The 19,862-nt window shown below is 40.1% G+C and overlaps 1 protein-coding gene across 8 annotated transcripts in view; it reads left to right on the forward strand.

Annotated features, from left to right (window-relative positions):
* Positions 1 to 19,862, forward strand: part of SFMBT2 (Scm like with four mbt domains 2) — a 260,454-nt gene that overhangs the window by 17,362 nt on the left and 223,230 nt on the right. For 4 of the 8 annotated variants that reach the window (XM_077169466.1, XM_077169468.1, XM_077169467.1 and 1 more), the window contains exons 2-4: positions 6,494 to 6,644; positions 15,499 to 15,593; positions 17,720 to 17,960. The exons of 1 other annotated variant lie outside the window; for it this stretch is intronic. In XM_077169466.1, the coding sequence (XP_077025581.1) occupies positions 6,545 to 6,644; positions 15,499 to 15,593; positions 17,720 to 17,960 (436 nt within the window). In that variant the 5' untranslated portion in view covers positions 6,494 to 6,544. Of the gene's footprint in view, positions 1 to 6,493; positions 6,645 to 14,292; positions 14,482 to 15,498; positions 15,594 to 17,719; positions 17,961 to 19,862 lie in introns of those variants that run through there. 3 more of the 8 variants (XM_077169470.1, XM_077169471.1, XM_077169472.1) reach the window with 3 other exon arrangements.

The following is a 19,862-nucleotide window of genomic DNA, read 5'->3' on the forward strand; positions in this document are numbered from 1 at the left end:
TTACTAGATGATTAAAAAGGAGCACAGGGCTTCTGGAGTATATGTGTTAGGATTTAGGATTGGCTGTGTTTCAGTGACCCAAAGTTAAGAGAGGCTCAGACCAGATGGATATGGTTTCTGTCTGCAGGAGTAGCCTGGAGCTGACAGCCCCGTGGTCTCAGAACCCAGCTGTAGGTTCCCCCCTCGTGGGGCCTCCAGCCATGGGAACCAGTGGGGCTCCAGAAGGAGGATGTATGGGTGGGCCCCCACCCTTGCTAGGCTCTTCCCACAGAAGTCTCCCTAGGTCAGAGCTTAGTGATGTGGACACACCTTAGCAACACGGAAAGACGAGACTTGTTTTTGGTTATTAGCCCCTTATTTTGTAGGAAAATGGGAATGTGGATATTGGGGGTCAAGTAACAGTAATTTCCACCCACATTCATATATATCCTGAATACAGTGGGATGCTGTGATGATAAAATCGGAAGAGACTAGACTCCCAAGCCATATGGAAATCATTGTTATCCCTTTATAAAACCTACCTTAAATGACCCCAAGTTTAATTATTGCTCACCTAAAGGGGGTATGTGGACAGCTGTCATAATTCCTCTTTCTGCAGCTTTTCTAATTAAACAAAAGTTTGCTGTCCTGAAACGTAGCCTTGTGTGTGTAAGAATGTAATATATGATAATGACAGGATAAAAAAGGCCCCACTGGAATGGGAATGGATTGTTTAAAAAACTGATGTTGGCCATTGGGTGTTGGGAGGAATGTAAACTCAGAGCTGCCCCCCTCATGAAATATTTAAAGATAAATTCCCCATGTGTTAAATGTTAAATGCGGAAGTTGAAATTGCCAAGAAGTTGGACTCTGAGTATCTTAGGGTGGGAAGGACTTTTTAAGAAAACAAGTCATAGAAGAATGAAAGAGAATTGATAAATGTGACTAAGTCAAGAAGAATAAAACAGACGCACAGTTCTCAGTGGTCAGAAGAAACTACTCAAGGGCAAATTGGGGAAAATATTTCCAATAATTTTGTAAGGTAAAATGTGTAGGGTTCTTAACCAATTCATAAAAAATCTAGTGGAGTTATAGTACGGGAAGGGATGTGAACAGACGGTACGTGAGAATCATCAGTTACAATGGTTTACCAGTTTTTGAATAGCATATTGAAAAGCGTGAAAGGATGCATGATTTCTGCTTGGGGAGACTTCCACTAGACAAAGTGGAAGTGATGATAGCTGTTAGGAGAGCATTTTAAGTGTGTTTAAACATGGTCCTCTATCTTGACCCCAAAACATAACTTCTAGGATTCCACATTCAGGAAACATGAGGAACATAAATGAGTCTTATGGCCGAGATGAAAAAATGAAAAACGACTGCAGTGGGGAAATGGTAAATAAATGATTTCTTACTCATGTAATAAAAATTACACAGCCACTCAAAGTCATGTTTTCAAAGAGTTTCTGTGACATGGGGAAAGGCTTCCTATGTGATTTTCAATGAAAAATGGATGAAAATTCTTACGAATGCAATTAAAAAAATCCATTGAGAAACTAGCAGGAGGAAATACTATAAATATAAAAGTGATTATCCCCAGGAGTTGTAATGAAAGTGATTTTAATTAGTTCCTTTGTAATTTTATTTTCCAGGGTTTCCGCAGAGAGTGTGTATATCTTTTATAGTAAGAAGAAAAGTAAGCATTGAAAAAGTGAAAGTGTGACACAGCCTTTGCCAAAATAAATAAATTTTGCAGCCCCCTGGGTGGACTTATAGCCTCTGAGTGGGGTTGTCACTCTGTCCTGACAAAATAATCTGAGATTTGGAAGATTTAACTTCACTGCTTTCTCAGATGGCCTTCTCCTTGGTGTTTATTTTGATACCCTTGAGTTCTATTTATAATGATTGACTTGGTGCATTTCAATCGATGTCTTATTTTACAATCCCAGATTACCTTTCTCTAGTGTCTGGCTAGAGGCAAGTGGTTAAAGAGTTGAACTACCGAAGAACCATATATATATATATTTTTTTTTTCCTTTTCAATAAGTGTCATATAAGCCCCTGACAATTGATTTATTATAAATTCAGAAACTTTTTTTTCTTTATGGAAAAGCCATTTTGCCTGATGGTATTTTTTGAGGTGGAATGATTTTCTTTAATTTTAAGATGAATGAGGTAGGAAATAATCTTGGTATGCCACACATAACTTAGCTTTTAAGATTGTGTGTCTCCTTTGAAATTGTGTTGATATAAAAATGAAGCTTATTCAGTAAGAACCAACTGCTTTTAGGGAGCTTGTGAAGATTTCTTAGGTTCTTAAAATTCCTGTATTTTCTTTTAAGTAGTTTGACATTAATCATCTAAATTTTTCAGAGCCGAGAAATGATGGTTATTTCGGACTGACTGTGCTCTAGATTCTCGAAAGTAGCAAATTCAGGACGATTCTGCAATGATGTTGGCTGCAGTGTCCAGTCTGGCAGCCACTAGCCACATATGGCTATTTAAGTTTATAGTAAGTGAGGCTAAAATTCAGTTCCTCACTGGCAGTAGCCGCATTTCTGCACAGTATCTGCATTTTATTGGTCAGCGCAGATATAGAACATTTCCAACTTTGCAGAGAGTTTTATCGAACACTGTTGACCTAGAGATTGAATATAGCTCATGAACCTCCAATAATTTCTGATTAAATTTGGAATGTTATTTAATAAGTCTTCTTCCTCATCTATTTGTTTCCTAACAAGGCTTTCCTTAGCCTAACGCTAAAATGAGTTCTAGTCTCTATTAAAACCACAAATAATAGGGGGCAGGTTGGGACCAGTTTAGGGTGACGGGGAGAAGCCTATGTTTTAAGTTTCATGCAGACAAATGGATAATAGGAATACTCATAATATGAGTATGTACAATTAAAACTAAAAATAGCTACTGTAGATGGGTAGAATTTTAGATTTGAAAAGGACTATAGATTACATTTCATCAGACTTTCTTATTTTATGGATGTGGACACCAGAGAGATTGAGTGAATTATTCTGATCACATGGCTGAGATGGTGGCCTTGTCACTCCTTACTCTCCAAATTCACGGCTCTTTTCACGGTTGCATTCTCTCTGGTCCAAGATGACATTTGTAGGAGGTTCCTGGTCTATAATTCTGCTTTTCAACAGCTTTAGAGGCAAGAGAAGCCAATTACAGTGTAATTAATTTACATAAGATCATATTGTAAAAGCAAGAAATTGCACTTTAGAAGTCCAGTTTTCTGAACCTTTTTATATGTCTTTGGAGAAATTGCTGTTTTAACTAGTGGACAGTCTTGAAATTACATATATTTTATGAACCCAAAGGGAAATGTGCTTCCTTTTTAAAGTAGCCTTGTTTTGGGTTAGGGTCTTGCGGTTAGGGAAAGTATTTGCTTTTTAAGACCTTGATTTTATTTTGCAATGGCTGTGGACCAAATGTCACCAGTAAGAAGTGCCCCCCAATTTTTTTTTTCCCATTGAAGATGAATAGAAATTTCCATGAAGTGGTTTGTTAATCTCGCATATTTTACATACACACACACACATTTTTTACAGGATTATCTGTTTCCATAGCCACTGAATAAATTCCATTAGTTGCTGAGAGCTAACTGTGGAAAGTGAATTAATTTATTCTAGGAACCTGACCATATACTGTGAAAAGATTGCATTTTGTTATTATTCAGATGTTCTTGGATTATTTCCTCTTCACTCCCACCATATTCTGCTGTTGATCTCCTTTTTCCTTTACTGTTTTGTTCAGACCCCCATTTGCAGTTTTGTGACTCTTGGTTTCTCTGCTTCATTCTGTCTTGTGCTTTCCCTTGTGTCTTCCACACAGCTTCCAGTGATTTTTCTGAAACAAACCTGATCACTTATTTCACTGCCTGGCTTAAAATCCTGCAGTGTCTACTCCCTCCCTGCAGGATGAAACCAGGGAGCCTTCCCTTATTTTGATAAACTATTTTCTGCCCCGCATTGAGGCTCAGGCTACCTCTTGATTCTCATTCTCAGGTTTTCGTTCAAACATCAGTTGTCAAATCTTACCGGGACCATCATCTAAATGACTGTGGCCCCATTGTCTCCCTCGCCTTTATCTTCTCTTCTGCCCCATAGTGCTTATCACCTTCTGCCGTACAGGATGGGAAATTCCGGTGATCTCCCAAAGCCTGGTGGCCCTTCCAAAGTCTGCGCATTCTCCTTCTGCTGTGCCCATGTCCTCCTCTCGGCTCTGAGTCTTTTCCCTTTCTGAGCACTGACCAAGTTCTTGGCGATATAGAAAATGCCAGATGTCATTTCCTTTCCCCGAGGGCAGAGTGTGGGATCCGTGCTGCTCCAGGGGTTCCCTGTGGACACTCTCAGTGGGTGCTGTTGGTGAAAGCATGTTTGGTTGGATGACGCACTTGTCATCCACAAGTGGTGTGTATGGAGCTCGCCTCTTAAATACCGGTGGCCATAGAGAGGAGTTGGTGGGTCCTGTTGTTCACTTAAATTCAGGCTTAAGACACAAGAGTCTGTGAGTTCCCTTGGAAGTCTTTACCCTGTTTCTTTCCCTAGGGAGGACATCTCCAGGAGCATGGACTAGACTACGTGTGGAAACATGTGCTCCTTCTTGAAGCTCTCATTGCTGATATGTGGTATTTTGTACTTCTTGAATGGATTAATTTCCGTGAATGGGGTGATAGCTATCTATAAATTCATATGTCCTGGTCATAATAGCAATCCTGAAAGAATGTACTTCTACCCTGTCATTTTGTGGGCATTTGCTTTTATTTAAGCAAACTGACACTCACAGGGTAGGATTAGCCAGCTTCAATATCAGAGTGCTGCATTTGTCAATGTCTTCCATTGTAAATAATCTTAGAACCAGCTACCTGTCAAGCAGGTTCCTTTCTTTAGTGTTGTTTCCAGCTGCACGTTCAGAAACTAAGCTCATCAAATGATCACAAGGGAAAATAAATAACTTCATCTTTTCTGAATAATTTTAGAAAAACCTAGTCTCTATTTAGATTGGATTCATTCCTGTATATACTATATTTTCTTGAACTGCCTGTCTTAAAAGCTTCTAGAAGGCTGAGATTAAGACTGAGTTTGCTACTCATTAAAGCCCTGCATAATGCAACAATGAGCACTGTAAATGTGTCTAATAATTGGGTTTTGGCCATGGTATTTATCTATCCTTTATGTGGTTTTTAAATGAATAAAGAGCATTCTGTATCTAGTAATCTGCTTTGTAGCCATCATTCTCATATAGTCTGGGACAGTCATGATTTAAATTACTTGTATCATTGACCCAGCTTCTACTTCTTGGTCCTTGTGCCTTCATTGTTTGTTTCAGAAAATGTAAGTTTTTGTGCTTAGAGAGTATGTGTTGAATGAATAAAAGATCACTCCCAATAGTTTACAATTGCCTTGTATATTTGATTTTCATTTTATTTGCTTATTTGCATGCTCACAGTTGTAGTAGCAAGATGCCTAGATTGATGTTTAATGAATCAGTACAGATTTTTTCCTCTAGTTTCTATTATAAAATAGGTATTTTTGCTTTTTGTGTTTTGGTTGAGAAATAGCTTTGCCTCCTTCCCACAGTGTTTGGTATAGTATTTTATATATAGTAGGTGAATGGTAAATGTGTGATGAATTAAACTGCAACATTCTGTTCCTGGTACATTTCTTGTCTCTGCTTGGCTACTTCTTTAAGTAGTAATTTTCAAGTGTTTTCCCTCCCGTTACACACATGATAAACATAGCTTTTACGAATAGAACTTCAAAGTATTTTTCAGGAAAATAAATCAAAGATCACCAAAGTTAGGTGTGTATGTGTGTATGTGTTAAGACGTGTGTGGTATGTAAAATAAATTACCTTTTGCTGATTTAAACTTTTTTCTACATGTGAAATGCAAGAGAGCCCTGAATAAATGAGGGGCTAAAACACACCATGTGTTGGTAATGCCTGCCCCTGGGGATCTCATGGGTGCAACTTGATTGTGGGGTTCTTTGAGACCCTGCTGTAAACTTACCCCCTCCCCTCCAGTTCTATTGGAATGCAAGTGTGGGAAAGCAGTTCCACTATAGAAAAAGCCTCGTCACCATTTCTAATTTGTAGAAAGCACGTTATTTGCATTCGTTAATGATGTAACTGTTCCTCTGATTGGGATCAGCACACGGCGTGAGTGTGCATGGAGTGAAAGGAGCCTTCGTTTGGCCATAGACAGAAATGTAGGCTCTATGTTTTGATGAAAAATTTGTCCAAATGTGGTCTTAATGACCTATAGAAAAATACGCAGTTTTGCTCTGCTGTGACCTTTGTTGTTTACCTCATGTGGAGATGTACTCTTTAGTCTCTATTTCTAGTATTTTCTATTATCAAAATTATACGTCCTAAATGTTATAATAAAATGGTAGCAACTCTGATAGGATTCTATTGTATTTGGGGAGCTTAAAGAACATGTTAGTATAATTAAAGTGCTCTGTCTTTATTTATTTTTTTTGGTTGCCCTTAGATAACTCTTCTAGCAGGATGAATTAAGAGAGGAGAAACTTACTTATTAGGAATGGAGACCAGTTTGTCAGTTTCCAATATGCAAGACCCTTCATCTTCGTCCTTAGAAAAGCATCACAGCTCAGCGAATGGCAATGGAGAGCTTGATTCAGGTAGGATTTTGCTTTCTACATCCATCTATCTGGCTATTTGATTTATTGACTGGTATCTTCCTGAAAATGTTTAGGAAACCATGCGACAATATTTCTAGACCTCACCTACTGCCTGTTCCTGAGGTTTGCTGCCACATATACACACACATAACAGCTTTAAAGTTATGCAAAATTTAGCTCAAAATTAATATCATCTGATGCTTGCCTGCCATGCTTGAGGACCCGGGTTCGATTCCCGGTGCCTGCCCATGTAAAAAAAAAAAAAAAAAAAAATGGAGACATGAGATAATACAGAGCTCCATTCCTCCATAAAATTAATATCATCTGTACTAGACAGAGAGGTCTGGGTTATACTGAGATAACAAACAACTTCACAATCTCTGTAGCTTAGCGCAATAGACGGGTATATATATCATACCCCGTCCCACTGTCTCCCAGTACTGCCATGTCAGTCTGGTGTTTTAGCGTTTGCCAAGACATGGAAAAAAACAGAGCTGGAGATTCTGGAGCCTGCAGTTAAATGCTCCAGCTCAGAAGACACAAACTCAGAACTAGTCATGTGGTCCTGCTGCTGCCAGGGAGCTGGGAAGTATAATTCTTTCCTGTGTGCCCAGAAAGAGGGAACTGGACATGCCTAAACATTAGATGCTATTACCACAGTACCTGTTCACAAGCTTGAGTGCTTCTTTCATGAAAAGCACTCATGAAGGTGTTTAAAAGTCAGCTTTTTTTCATGAAAAATACATAGCATGGGAGAAATTTATATAGTGTGAATCCATGGTAAGTCGTTTTTCCCTTTACGAAATCTAAAGGAAAAAAGTCTTTGAATTTTACTATGTAACAAATGAGTTTAGAAATGGTTCGTCTTTTAAATATTTAACCCAATAAAGGGCTTTTTGAGAAAGGGTAATTTTATAAAAAGTAAAGCATTGCACTATTTATGTAACAACAAATTAAATGAGGACAGTTTAGCTTTCTAAATCTAAGGGGAATTCATGTAAAAAAAAGTTGTCCACTAACTTACTGCCAGATTTGACCAATGTCCAAAGAAGTTACAAAGTTCGTCCTGACATTTTGATGAGACAAGTTAATAACAGCACTACAAATTTCTTGATGTTGTTGAATTTATTAGATTACGTTTCTCAAATCATACATCTCTTTATTTGAGGAAAATCTGGAAAATTCTGAAATAAGTGACTACCAAAATAGGTTGAAAGATGTTACTATCTATTTCAAAATCCAGCTGGTTCTCCCCATCTCAATTCTGTACATGGAGCAGGAGTGGGAAAACTTCTCTTTTTTCTAAAAGTGGAAATGGGTCATTATTCCCCAGTGGAAATATGTAGATTTCGTTCTTAGAGAGTGTCGTCCTATAGGTTGAAGAGTACATCCTAATTTTTCTATTTTTATTTAAGTATAAATGGTCCTTTCTGGTCTTTTTTATGTTTGCTGAGTTGAGGTTATTTTTCCACTTTTGGAGTTTCTATACTTTCATCCTCTTTTTTGTAGCATGGCAGCCCCACACACTGACATCCCATGCCTGCTGCTGCCTTGTTTTCAATAGTATGTATTTTTTCAAAGGTGTTTAAAAGCCAGCTATGTATTAACTTTTCATTTCTATGCAGCTGCAGTATGTCTCTGTAGTTTAAATAGATTCCAAAATTCATTAATGAATTTTGTGTCAGGGAAATTATTTGCCCTGACTTTTCCTTTGAGGATGGTTCCACATGTGAGGAAGTATTAGGGTGTTGTAATTATTTCATTGTATCATTGGGGTATGGCCTACTGCCAGCCCCATTATATATGGTGAGTTCCTTGTTTGATGATGGCCTAAATCATGGAAGGTTTTAAGATGTTTGATAGAAGTGGTATCTCCACATGACTGATTTATCTTAATGTTTTTCAGAGATTGGCCTTTAACTTTTTTCTACATGGTTAATTTGCTCTTTTCTCCTTGGAATTTCCATGTGTAGATGTATGATGAGGGAACTCTTAGCTGGTATTACAAAGACAAACTTCTTAAAGAAAAAATAAAGTTAGAGAAAGGCATGAAACTTTGCAGAGAGCAGAGGTTCACGTCATTCTAGAAACTCAAATCTAATAACATTTAAATCTTACGGGACAGTTGCAAAAATAATACAAAACTCATAGAGTTCGAACTCCAACATTCCCCTACCTCCCACCCCACCCCAGATTCCCAGATCCACCAATTTTAACATTTTGCCACATTTGTTGTTAGCGTGTCTGTCTGTCTGTCCATCCATCCATCCATCTCTTTTTTTCTATTTATTTTATGAACATTTGAATAAGTTGCATACATCATGTTCCTTGAACACAATATACTTCCATGTCTATTTCCTAGAAACATGTATATTATGCGACCACCTTAAGTACAGTTTTCAAGTTCAAGAACTTTAACAATGATAAAAAGCTTACAGTCTATATTCCAGTTTTTTCATATGTCCCACTAATGCCCCTTTGGAGCTTTTCTCCTTCATTATGAAGCCAGTCCAGACTCATGTATTACATTTAATTGTCGTTGTCTCTTTAGTTGCTTTTTTTTTGTGAAAACATACATAAAACATAAACTTTCCCATCTCAACCTCACGCACGCATTCTGTGGGATTAATCACCTTTACAGTGTTGTGCTACCCTCTCCACCATCCATTACCAGAACTTTTTTATTACCCCAAACAGAAACCTTACACCCATTCTGCATTAACTCCCTATCAAATAGCTCACTTGTAAGCTGTTACTGCATAAAATATTTCATTTCTGGTGTAAATTATGGGGATATTTGATTCTGTGACCAGTGGTGAAATATTTAGTGCTGGAGAGTCTTGGTGCTAAGAGCCTCTTCCCAGTAAGAGTTTTCAGCTGAGATTTTCCTGTCATGTATGTAAGAGAAAGCAAATGCAGTGTTCCTCCACCGGTTCTAAATTGATTTGCAAATGGGGGACAATAGGCATATTATTGTGAGTTCAAACTATGTGGGAGGCACCCTTTTTAGTACTTTATGTATGTTGGCTCATTTCATCCTTCAGTAATCCAGTGAAATAGCTGCTTTTATTATCCCCATTTTGTAGATGAGGTAACACTTTGGACAGCAAGGTTAAGTTACTTGCGACTGTGTCAGAGCCAAGACTTAATCCCAGGCAGCCTGGCTCTGGCTAGTGCTTTGAAATACTCAGGGTAGAGATAAGTCATCAGGAAATCTTGATTCATAAACTTATGCACATGCACACACGCACACATGTATGCAAACACACCCAAGCATATGCACACTTTGTGGGACCGTTAAGATGTAGGCACAGTCTGAATCCTGTCTCTTTCTTGTCTTCCCGCGCACTTTTCTACTTTCCTCCTCTCCCCCTCCCCATGTGTGGCAGGATCCAGGACCTCATCTCCCTAATTGGCTCTCTAAGTGACTGCAGCTTTTCTCTGATGAAATGATGGCTGTTTTCAAGAGTGGGACATTGCTCCGAGGGTGTTTCTAGCTTGCAGTTTTCCTTCCCCCACCAGCCACCCCAGCTGCTGTGATCCTTTGCAAGGCAGGTCCCTCTGAAATGAAAACTTCTACTTAAAACAGTGGACTGGGAATCTCATTAGCAGCTTTTCTGTTTGTTTGGTTTCTTTTCCTAGGAAAAGCTCAGATGATAGTGGGGATCAATAATGGGCACCTAGCCCTGAAAATGACACGTGAAATGACTCCTCTTTCCCCTGACACACAGCACGTGCCTGGAACAAGCACAGGTAGATGAGGTGGCCCGGGCGTGCCAGGCCTCCCCAAACTGACATGCCATTGCCAGGAGCCCCAGGAAGGAAATGTATGAAAACCTGATTCCTAGGCTTCTAGGCTACTTCAACTGCTGTGATAAAAGCAAGCAAAACAACACACTGACAAAGTGATAAATAGATTCTTTGACATTATTTTTACAGGCCTGCTAAATGCAATTTTCTGATGAAGTCTGCAGATAAAGCAGTGTTACAGATTTGGCTGGGCCGGCCTCTGAGTAAAAAGAATTATGCTGAAAATACTGGCTTGATTCTCCTCCCCACCACTTCTTCCCCACCTTTGGCGTTAGGAATATATTAACCAGCGTGCCACCAGCTCTTCTCTTTGGGGAGGAAAGAAGTTGACATTCTTACTAGGAAAATTCAGATCTGCATGTTGGGAACTGGCTCAATGTGACTCAACAATATTCTCTTTTGAATCATTGCTGCTTCTCCTCTTCAGGTGCCTTTTTTGTACGGAGATTCATCAGACCCTCCTGGGTGGTGGAGGGTCCTAAGGACCCTCCGGTTAAGGTGACCACTGCCCGTCACTTTCTCAGTTCTCAGTTGTTCCTTCTGCTTTCTCTTAGCACACGTATGGCGGAGCCACGGTTTCTTTCCGGCTTGTTGATACTCTTATTTCTGTTTAATATGCTGACAGTTGAACTTTTTTTTTTTTTTGTCTTAAACTTCTGCTTGTCTGGATTGCTGATCAGTGGTTAAAATAATAAAGACTGAAAAGCCTTCTTCATTTCTCCGTGCATACTTGAAAAAAATTTCTAGCCCATAAGAAGGAGCCCAGTAAGAGTTTGCCCATTCTCTAGCTGCAAATTCTTCCTTCCTGGAATGGGTGGTGGTGAAGGACTTTATTATTTCAGTCTTACACTTGGTTCTGTGTTATTTCAGATTGTAATAGTCTACGACCCAAGATCTAATAACTTACAAAAAAAAACAAGACATATGAACAGTTTTAGTCCATTTTGCACTGTAAAGTAACTTGCCCTCTACCTTTTTGGTAAGATATTCTTTTTATATTTATTACGAAATGTTCTGGCCAAATAAATAGCTCTGTTTTTCTAAAACTGGACTGCCACTAATTAACGCGACTGTTTTCTTTTAAATTGTGAAATGTTCTTAGTAGCTTTTCATGGTCTGTTTTCATTACATCATGGGGCAGTGGCCATGCACGGTTATTTTCAGAGAAGGGAGATTGTCAAGAGTTTCCTTGATAAAATGTTTATGGGCTTAAGAGGTTTATGAATTAGCTGTAAATATTTGCTCTGGGTTTATGAGACCTCTACTCATAAACATTGTGTGTGTTTATCTATTGCTCATTGAAATGTCCTTAGAGAATCAGCTGCCTGGGGCCCACATGCCTGAGAAAGTGTTATATGTTACAGATTTTGCAAGGCTGTATTGTGAGTCACCCTGGATTTTGTATATGATTTTATTGTTCAGGCAACCCAGTTAAAGTTGCCAGTCCTAGCTAGAGAGGCTTTTTGTGTCTTATTTTTCAGTCCCACTCTAGGTCTGATATTTGGGGGTGCTTTTAAAGATGCTTTCTTTAGACCAGCAGAGAGTAAATGATGCTTTCCTACTGCGTCCAGCCCGAGAGACACGGTGGCACCATCTGATCACAGGGTGAACTTGAATGACTCCATGAGTTGATTCCAAAGTGTTTACAACCTTTTCTTCTTAGGAAATGGAGATGGAATTAAAAATTGACAGATGGAGAATTTTTAGTAAAATACTAGTAGCCTAGCTTAGAACTGAATTAAATTCGTATGAAGAATATAGAATGCAACACGTGGTCACCTTGGTGAAGTCAAGCATTTGGGTTGTAGTTTTCCCCTCACCCCCTGGTTTGAAGTGCGAGAGTAGCCCGTCCTCGGTGGTAGTGGGTATGGGGTTGTCCAGGCCTTCTGAACTGAGGCCCTGGCCCAAGCAGGCCGTTCCTGATGGCGAAGTCTTTACTCAGATGCCCCCGGTTCGAAGGAACTAATCACTCTTTGAGAGATCCCATCCATTTGTCAACAGCTGTGAGTTTCAGAGAGCAGGAGAGCAGAACTCTCCTTAGGCCTGAGACTGGGTTTTGTGCCCATGCCTTCGCTCCAGGTTCCCTTCTCCTTCCAAGTAAGGAAGTTCCAAGGGCTCTGTCCACTCTGTTCTCCTCTCCAAGAGTGGTGGCCACCTCCTACTGTACCCCACCTCTTGGTCTTTTCTTTGTTTGGCTTAAGCTCTGGAGTATTTTAAAGCTCACCCACACAGACAGACAGACAGACAGACAAGGCACTGGAAGCTGACTGGGGTTCTCCTGGTGGACAGAGGGGTGGAGTGGGGTGAAAGGCAGAGGTATAGCAAGCTAAAGGGCTCGCTAACGTTACCAACTTCGCAATTAGCCTGCGTTTGCCTCCCGGCTCTGAAGCTGAGCCCTTGTGTGCCCCAGGTGAGGGTCCTGACCTGCCTGAGCCTTTGTCCTCTCTTCTGTGAAACAAGGTTTCTTGGAAGGACTAAACGACATGATGCACAGAAAGCAGTGAGGAGAGAGCTGTGCACACACATGGCTTAGTTTACCACCTTCCCCTTCATGGGAAGTGCCTGAGTTATCTGGGGCGGGCAGGCGCTGTGGGAGAAGCTCAGGCTACAAGAGCAGGGGTGAAGAAATTCTGGACTTTGCACCAAGTTAGCTGTCTATCCTACAGACACTGCACCTGGGCACTTTAGTAAATCAGTAGTGCTGAGACAATGCCTCTGACTGAGGCAGTGAATGAGAGAAAATTTGGGAAATCTGAGGATAGTGATATAGAATCAGACACCCAGCATTGTTCAGGAAAAAGGGTTGTAATGTCCAGAGGTGGTTTCCAGAATATGGCTGCTGTCTCTTTGGGTTGGCCCCGCTGTGTTTAGTAGCGGTAACCTCCCCACCTCCCACCCACCCCTTCTCACCGGGCATCCTTGTTAGCTGGTGGTGGTAGGATCTGCTGACTTTTTAATATTTCTGTTCAAAGTACATAAATCTGTGGGTGAAGCAGAATTCTGGGAGACATACAAGGGAGAAGTTTTCACTTCAGGTGGCTTCTCTTTTTCCCTTGGCTGTTTTGATTATAGGCCACATTTTGTGGGGAGAATTTGAGGAGGCAAATCTAAGGAATTTGATTTAGAAGATGAAAATTAAGGTAACCACCTTTCAATTTAGCATCTTCTGTTATTACCAAAATTATCCCTTTCTTTCAATTTCTGAGACTATACCAGTATTACCAGAGAATTACTTTTCCTTTATAGTTTTTGTAGAAAAGTGGTAGCTTTCCTTCTTAGACCCTCCTGCCACTAATTCTCCTGGCCCACCTGATGGCATACAGCACTTCTACATTAATGACATAACCGAAAGTGGCTTTGTTCTTTTTTTTTAATTAGAGAAATTGTGTGTTTACAGAACAATCATGCATAAAATAAAGGTTACTGATTACTCCCCTGTTATTGACATCTTGCACTTGTGTGGTATTTTTGTTAAAATGGATGAAAGCACATTTTTATAATTATACTAACAACTATATTCTTTGGCTTATCTTAGGGTTCACTGTTTTTGTGGTGCAGTTTCATGATTTAAAAACAATTTTATCCTATACTATATATACAACCTAACATTTCCCCCTTTTACCACTTTCAAATACATCTATGTATGTGTATAAATATGTATTTCAATGCTGTTAATTATGTTCAAAATGTTGTGCTACCTTTACCACCATCCATGACCAGAACATTTCCATGAATCCAGATAGGAACCCTGTGTGCATTTTAAGCCTGAGCTCCCCATTCCCTGTCCTGACTCTGTCGCCTGGTAACCTGCATTCTAGATTCTAACTCAGTGTGAGTTTGCTTATTCTAATTATTTCATGTCAGTGAGATCATACAAGCATTTATTAATCTTGGCCAGTGAAATAAGCTGTCACGAGTAGAAGATACATGGATCGTACATCAATATCTGGTGAGCATTATTCAAGAGAAGGGAGTCTAAACTTCTGAAGCTCTTACTTGTTTGCCCATTTAAACAGCTATTATTGTGGTATGTTCTTTCCTTATGATAGCCTATTTGCAATAGGTTAAAATAATCTTTACAAATTACTCATTGTTTCCACTTGAAGCTGTGACATAGCACTCATGTCATCGGTACTTTAAAATGCATTATTTGGTGCTCTTCATTTGTACAGGTGATATCTTGTGTACTGTCTTTAAGTGTTGTGAGAATTGCTTAAGTCCTTTTGGAGTCTGGGTTTGCTGGGTCTCTGCAAAATAGCTTCCTGTGGGTTGGAAGGAATTACAGATTTAATAAGAGCCGTGTTGTGCCTTTGATTGCATTTCTCCTTGTTTCTTGTAACTGGAGAAAGGTGAGCCCTGTAGGTTCTGTTGGTGTGTCCTGCTCTGAGAGTTCTAGCACCCCAGAAGTCCTGCACCAGCAGATATCAGAGGTTCACGTGATGTAGCGGGTCTTTCTGTTGCTAACTTGCTGTGTTGCTGACTGTCCCACTGGGCTTTGAGTCTCTTTTCCTTGATATGACTTGGGTTTGATTCGTTCAGAGTCCTCTATGGCACCGACCATCTGAGGTATTATTTGATGCTCTCCAGCTTCCATTAAATGACTGTGCACAGTAAACAGCCAGTGGATAAGTAGTGCTTATTCTGTGTATACATTGGGGTGCTTGCTTGCTTCTTGATGGCTTCCTTCACCTTGTTCTCCAGCCTCCCCAAAGGCTGAGGTATCTACAGTGGCTCTTTCAAACTAATCCACTAAAATGCAGCAAATATGCCTTAAAGCAAGTCGCATTTCAGGCCTTCAGGAGGACCTAATTTTACCTTTCATTTTGCCAGGATAGTCACAGCAGAATTTCTTCAGTGTTTCCTTTATCGAGTCTATGCCCTTGAAGTCAGCAAACCGAACTACACAAAGAATTCCACAAAATCCTGTTAAACCCTTGATTTCGTTCGTTCCTTGCATCAAGGATTTTATGTTCTTAATTGAAGGCTGACACTTTTCATTCTTCTCTGTTGTACTAATATTCTTCTGCTTTTTGTTTTTGGACAGAAGAAGGTTCAAGCTTGGAGGAAATCGGCTTTAATTGGGGAGATTATTTGGAAGAAACAGGTGCCAGCGCAGCCCCTCATGTGTCATTCAAACACGTACGTAAAGCGTCTCCTCTCCTTCTTTCACTCTGCATTTAGAGGGTTGAAGGTGAATTTATAGAAAGATGCCAGATAATTGGTGGGAAGAAGGGGGATGAACAGGAAAAAGGGGGAATTCAGCCAAGACATCTTAGAAATAAAGAGGCAGTGCACAAGGTAGTTTGTTTTTCAAGGATAGTTGCAGGCTGGTCTTGACTCTTGCAGCTTGCCCACCGCAGGGTCGGATGCTGAGAACCCACCAGCCAGGACGTTGCTGACCCTTCTCAGGAGACATTTCATCTGTGATGGGGCTGGACTCAGTGTGTGCAGAATGGTTTGCAGTTTTCACTTTGTCATATGCCTAAAAAAGCGGAATAGATCTAACCTTTGTCCTTGAGAGGCATACATCCTGAGATGGGTAAATTGATTTGAATAAATAGAAAGCCCCAAAACTAGGGAAGTATGTATAATGTGTAATGTCTTTTTGGTACCTGGCTGGATATTTTTATTTTGAAATGACACCAAAGGTTTCAGAGCCACTTATGGACAGTGGATCAGATTGGAGGAAATAATGCCAAACATTCAGAAAACATTTGAATCAGACAAACAAAAAAATTCCTCCTCATCAACAGTAGTTCTTTGAACAACAAAAGTAGTGTGCCACAAAGAGGACAGTCCTAGAAAAGGAAAAATTGAGTTTTTAACACATTTTTGCTTTTGGTATGAAATTTTGATGATATATCATTAGCCGGGAAAAGACTGAATTTCTTGGACTCAGATTCTTAGGCATTACTATTGTTTTAATGGAAATGAAAATTTAATTCTGAAGAGCACTTTCTTGTTGGGTTCCCAAGGGCAAAGATTTCGCCTGAGTAACGTAAGCAGATTGGGGTATTTTCTTAGCCTCTTCTTCCTCTTGGCTTCTTTGTTGAGTTAAGAAGCCAGAACTCAAAGTCTTCATTTTAATAAAACACTTCCTTCTTCCTGGCGGTGAAGTGTTCTTTTGAAGAATAATTTAAGATCATTTTCTAAAAAATTGTGTGACCTCGTAAGTGGAGATTTATCTTTTTATATTGATATCCATAATGCTAGAATTACTAGTTTGTCATGAATGTGGTTATGGCCATTTCGGAAAACCAGCGCTAAATATTAAAACCAAGAGCTAAATAACAAAACTCTTCTGGCAGAGTGTATATGATTCTGCAAAAGCCTTTTTTAGCATTTATTTCTTAAGATGCTGGGATAATGTGTTAGTTTCTTCAACGGCAGTTTAAGAAAGAGATATTGACTGTCAACTTTTTCCTTCTTTTCTGTACGAAGAAGTCAGCAGTATCTCTTTGTGTGGAGTCACAGCTGTTCCCTCTCATCCAGTCAATTCTCCCAACCTCCCTTTTGCTCACAAAATAGTTTCCAACAGGAGCAGGCTGGCTTCTGTCCTTCATGGTGCAGAGTATTCCTTGGTCTGTACACCAAAGTTTAAGTGAGAGATAGCATTGGATCCATGCATATGTAACTTAGATATCCATAACTCCTTTAAGCAACTAATGTTGATATACTTCTGATAGGTGAGCTTCAGAAGGTTATGATTCATCAGCTGGAAAGTAGTTTTTTGTTTTCTTTTTTGGAGGAGGTTTGGTGAATCATTAATCGGCTGTAGCCCTTAATTAACAAAAAAAAAAAAAAAAAAAAGAAAATCTATTCTTTTTCATGTGCTGTGGAACACGTGAAGCTGTTGGGATGTGTGTTGTCCGAATTGTGATGTTTGAAGTGTGGAATGCACACTAGATTTCAAAGACTTCCTTTGGAAAGAAGAATGTAAAATACCTCATTAGTATTTTTCTCTATCAGTTCCATGTTGAGATGAAAATGTTTTGGGTATACTGGTTTAAGTCAAAGCGTATGATCACAATCAGTTTCGTCTAGTTTGGTTTTGCATTTTAACGTGGCTACTAGAAATGTAAAAAATTATTTCTGTGGCTTGCATGATCCATCTGTTAGGCAGTGATCTTTAGGGCAACAGAAATGGTTTTTGCGCGCTATTCTTTTAGTGAGATGCTCTTTAATTTTACATTACTTGTTGTACGTTTATAGTTGTGGTCTTTGGGCGTCATAATAAGTTTCCCTGTGTGTCTTGGTTCCGTCAGGTGGAAATCAGCCTTCAGAGCAACTTCCAGCCCGGAATGAAGTTGGAAGTGGCCAACAAGAGCAACCCCGACACGTACTGGGTGGCCAGCGTCATCACCACCTGTGGGCAGCTGCTGCTCCTGCGCTACTGTGGGTACGGGGAGGACCGCAGGGCCGACTTCTGGTGTGACGTGGTGATTGCTGACCTCCACCCCGTGGGGTGGTGCACACAGAACAACAAGGTCTTGATGCCTCCGGACGGTAAGTCCCCGGTGTCAGGGCAAACCAGGCCTGCCTCGGGAAGGCTGCCGAGTCGCAAGCAGCGGTCCCTCTCCATGCCTGTGCTCACTGAAGGGGAGCGAGAGCCTTGCGGTGCATCCAGGATTGGCGCAGTAGAAAGGCCTTTTTGCTTTCTGAGTTTCACTAGAGCTGGGGGAGTTGGGAGCGGGTGTGTGTTCAGATGTCCCAGCCCTGTCTGTTAGCTCAGCCACCCATGGCCTTTAGGAGATGCACGCTTTGGAGCATCATCTTCAGCTGGCTTTGGAGGGCAGGAAAGGAAGGCTGAAGGGCTGCTAACGACTGAGCGCTTGTGTTCTCTTTGTGAGAGATTGCGTTGCTTTAAGTGTGAAGTAGAGATTTGACATTTTTGAACAGTATGAAAGAGCATCTTAAACAGACTTCTTTTAATAAGTATTAACTTGTCTCCTCTTGGAGAGATGATCAGGGTGTGAATCAAGGAGAAAACCAAACAGATGTGGGGAAATGACAGTTTGGGAATTGTTTAACCTTTAAAGATAGGATTGATTTATTTGCTTTCAGTCTGTGGCTCTCCAGTAGGGTAGTTTTACCCTTCAGGGGACATTGGGCAAGGTTTGGAAGTTTTTTTGTAGGAAAGGGTTGGGTGCTGTTGGCGTCTAGCGGAAGGAGGCCAGAGATGCTGCTAAATATCCTGTAAGGCACAGGCAGTCCCTGCCTTCTCCCTCTGCCCCCAGCAAACAATTATCAGGCAAAACTGTCAACAGTGCTGAGATTGAGAAACACTGCTTTGAAAGAATGGGCTGCATATTACAGTATTACAAATGCATGAAAGAAACTCGTTCATTCCTGTAAGTGAGAAAATCTGAGTTAGCGAGTACTTGAATCTCAGCACCCTCTTCGCTGTATTTCATTACTTGTCAATAGCAAAAATCATACCTGAAAACTATTCACGCTAACCCTGAAGCATGTGTAATGTCTTAATACCTGGCTGTCTATTTTTATTTTGAGATGACACAGGAACATTTTAGAATTAAACCCTGAGGTTAATTTTGTCCTCCCTTATTAGCAATTGTTTTTGTCTTACAGTGTTTGAATCTTTCTGTCTTCTGCTTTAAAGTTCAGAGGTATTGATATTTTTCTGATTGGTGGGAATGTTCTGTGGTTTTAACTTCCCTTTGTTATGCCTGATTGACAGACTACAAAGGAAGGGTCACAGGAAATGGCAAGGAGTTTTAAGGGTTGCGTTTATGTGACATTTGCAAGAATTGAATCCCATCGCCTTGGCCTTAGTGAACCTCTTGACCCTTTTTTGTCTCTGGAGAAAGTAAAAGCGCCTTCTTTCTTTCCTTCTTGCCTTGAGTCTTTGCACCTGCTCTATCCTCTCTCATCCTCAAGTTACCCTCCTCCTCCAGCTGTCAGATTATCTTTCGCTTCCTCCAGAAAAGGTCCTCAAACCCCATCCTATGCTCATATAGCCTCGTGTGCTGTATTGATCTTTTTATTATTATTGTTGTATATTATTTATTATTGTTGCTTATTATCATGTGCCTTACTGATCTTTTAAATATTATTGAGATTCAATTCACATGCCGTCCTTTAAAATCCATTAAGTACACTTTAGTGGTTTTTACTGTATTCATAAAGTTATGCAACTGTCATTACTCTCTAATTCCAGAACATTTTCATCACCCCAAAGTGAAAACCCTCTACTTATTACCAGTCACTCCTCAACTGTCTTCCCCCCAGCCCTTGGCAATCACTAATCTACTTTGTTTCTATGTATTTGCTTATTCTAAGTATTTCATTTAGGTCGACTCATGCAGTATTTGTCCTATTGTCTCTGGTTTCTTTCACCCAGCATAATATTTTTGAGGTTCATGTTTTAGCATGTATGAGGACTTCATT

The sequence above is a fragment of the Tamandua tetradactyla genome, chromosome 7 (genome assembly GCF_023851605.1).
Source record: "Tamandua tetradactyla isolate mTamTet1 chromosome 7, mTamTet1.pri, whole genome shotgun sequence".
Classification (NCBI taxonomy): domain Eukaryota; kingdom Metazoa; phylum Chordata; class Mammalia; order Pilosa; family Myrmecophagidae; genus Tamandua; species Tamandua tetradactyla.